This window comes from Penaeus japonicus, unplaced genomic scaffold, assembly GCF_977035675.1.
Source record: "Penaeus japonicus unplaced genomic scaffold, GWHDUDI00000001_assembly GWHDUDI00000002, whole genome shotgun sequence".
Lineage (NCBI taxonomy): Eukaryota > Metazoa > Arthropoda > Malacostraca > Decapoda > Penaeidae > Penaeus > Penaeus japonicus.
The window spans coordinates 9,550,444-9,552,943 of record NW_028234404.1 but is presented as its reverse complement, the minus strand read 5'-3'; the positions used below and the strand labels follow the sequence as shown (position 1 = coordinate 9,552,943).

Sequence of the window (2,500 nt, the reverse complement as noted above, 5' to 3'; positions counted from 1 at the left end):
TCCTGGTAAACCACCTTGATAATCTATTACTGAGCAGTCACTGTGAAAATATAATAATAGTTGGTGATCTCAATCAGCATATCATTCAAGGTAACTTTGATAATATGTTAGCATTGTATGATCTCAACAACCACGTTAGTTTTGCTACACATAGTTCTGGTTCCTCACTTGATCCAGTTGTGATTAACTTCCCTGAAGACACAGTTTGCTGCTCCCCACTTGGTTTTGTAGGCACTTCAGACCACATTGCCGTACTCACAACAATTTCTTTTGCACTTTTTCGTAAGGAGCACTATAGCCGTACTATGTGGAAATGGGAATCTGCTGATTGGGGAATGATCAGGAACACCTTGACGCACATATCCTGGGAGGACATTCTCAGAGGTGATGTCGATCAGCAAGTGGAACAATTCACAGCGACCCTACTTGAGATCCAGAGACAGTGCGTACCACATGTTGACCATATTTCCTATCCCTCTGATCAGCCATGGTTTGGGCCCAGGTGCCGCATGGCATCTGATGCTAAGTACAAGGCATGGCTCAATTTAAATCGTAACCCTACAATCCATAACAAACATATCCATAGACAGGCTGCGGCTCAAATGGCATCCATCCAGAAATGGGCCATACAACAATGGGAAAAAGACACCAAAAATAAGCTAAAGTCTGGCCAAATTGGTGGTAAACAATGGTGGAATATTGTCAAACAAAAACAAGGAGAAATCAGGGAAGGAGCTATTCCACCCTTGGCCACAGAAAATGGCACTATGGCACTCACTACTCAGCAAAAAGTAGAGGTATTGGCACATCACTTTGCACAGAAAATGTCTGTGGCAGAACCTGCCAGACCATCCCCGATGCTACCAATAATGACAGTGGAAAAACTGACCAACATAAAGACAACAAAGACAGAAGTCGAAAGAATTCTGAAGGACCTCATTGAGACAAAAGCAGTGGGTCCAGACGAAATAAGTCCACGCTTACTTAAAAGATGTGCTAGACAGTTGTCCAAACCACTTGCTCTGTTGTTTAATAATTGCATACAACAGCAAAAATGGCCATCGAAATGGAAGGTCAGCAACATCGTGCCCATTCAAAAGAAAGGAAATAAAGCAGAAACCAAAAATTATCGTCCTGTAGCACTACTCTCTGCTGTCAGCAAAGTTCTTGAGAAAATAATTGGTTCACGCCTAACAGGACATCTCAACAAACACTCACTGATGTGCTCCCGACAGTTTGGATTCAGGAGAAACCACTCAGCTGCTGATCTCCATCTGCTCACGTCTTCTACCTGGAGCACTGCCCTTGACCATAATCAATGCACTGCTGTGATAGCTCTGGATATCGAGGGGGCCTTCGATCGAGTGTGGCATGATGCCTTGATTGAGAAATTATGTGGAATTGGTGTGGGTGGACCACTTCTCAACCTCTTCACGGACTATCTTACCAATAGGTACCTGAGTGTCGTCTTGAATGGTAAGAAATCAACACAGCATGCTATCAAGGCAGGCGTACCGCAGGGCAGTGTTCTGGGACCCCTCATGTGGAATGTATTAATAAATGACTTACTGCCTCTAGTGCCTGAGACACAAGCGTTTGCTGACGACATCACACTGTCGGTTACCTACAATGCCGAAGATGAGGAAATGACAGCAACACACATAAATACTAAACTGAAGAACATCCTAACTTGGGGTCACAGGTGGCAGGTCAAGTTTGCACCAAACAAGACCCACCTCATGGTAGTTACCAGAACCCCCCAACCCACCATCAAACTATACTTCGATGGTAAATTACTACGACCTGAAGATGAAGTAGAAATACTTGGTGTTACCTACGATAAAAAACTCACCTCCAAAACACACATTGAAAACATCGTGAGGAAAGCATCAAGGAAACTTGCGTCCCTGAGACATATTTCATGGCTTCTTCATGTAAGAGGAAGAGAGGTTCTTTATAAATCGCAGATCCGGTCTGTGATGAAGTATGCTCCTCTGACATGGGGAGGAGCTGCTAAGAAGCACCTCGACCTCCTTGACAGGATACAATCCAGAGCCATTAAGATAATCAACGGTGAAGATCCTGGGAATCTAAACAACCTTCAGAATCTACAACACCGGAGGGATGTGGCAGGTCTCACTGTCATGTTCAAAATACAAGAAGAACAAGTGCCACACTTGCAGGCGCTGCGACAGCCAGTCCGTCGGAGTACTCGTACCACATGGACCGTGGAGAGAGTGCCGGACGCACTAGAGCAGACATGATGCAGCACATGGCACTACCAGAGACAGTACATCCCAAAATACACTAGGATGTGGAATGCTGTTTTAAGCTATATGCCTAGACACATTGTACATATTGTTCAAAGTTTTAAAACTCTTGTAAATAGAGTTTTACCAATTATTTTATAAGTTGTAATGTACTTTATAGCCATAGTTTCTAGTTTTAGCTAATATTAATATTCATGTTGATGTATGTGTTAATATTTCAAGCTGGTTTG

The 2,500-nt window shown here is 43.4% G+C and overlaps 1 protein-coding gene across 1 annotated transcript in view; it reads left to right on the top strand.

Annotated features, from left to right (window-relative positions):
• LOC147472262 (uncharacterized) overlaps positions 1–2,264 on the top strand; it is a 2,715-nt gene extending 451 nt beyond the window's left edge. The window contains exon 1 of the mRNA XM_086544923.1: positions 1–2,264. This exon is cut by the window's left edge and continues 451 nt beyond it. Coding sequence (XP_086401049.1) covers positions 1–2,264 — 2,264 coding nt within the window.
• The last annotated feature ends 236 nt before the right edge of the window (positions 2,265–2,500 follow it).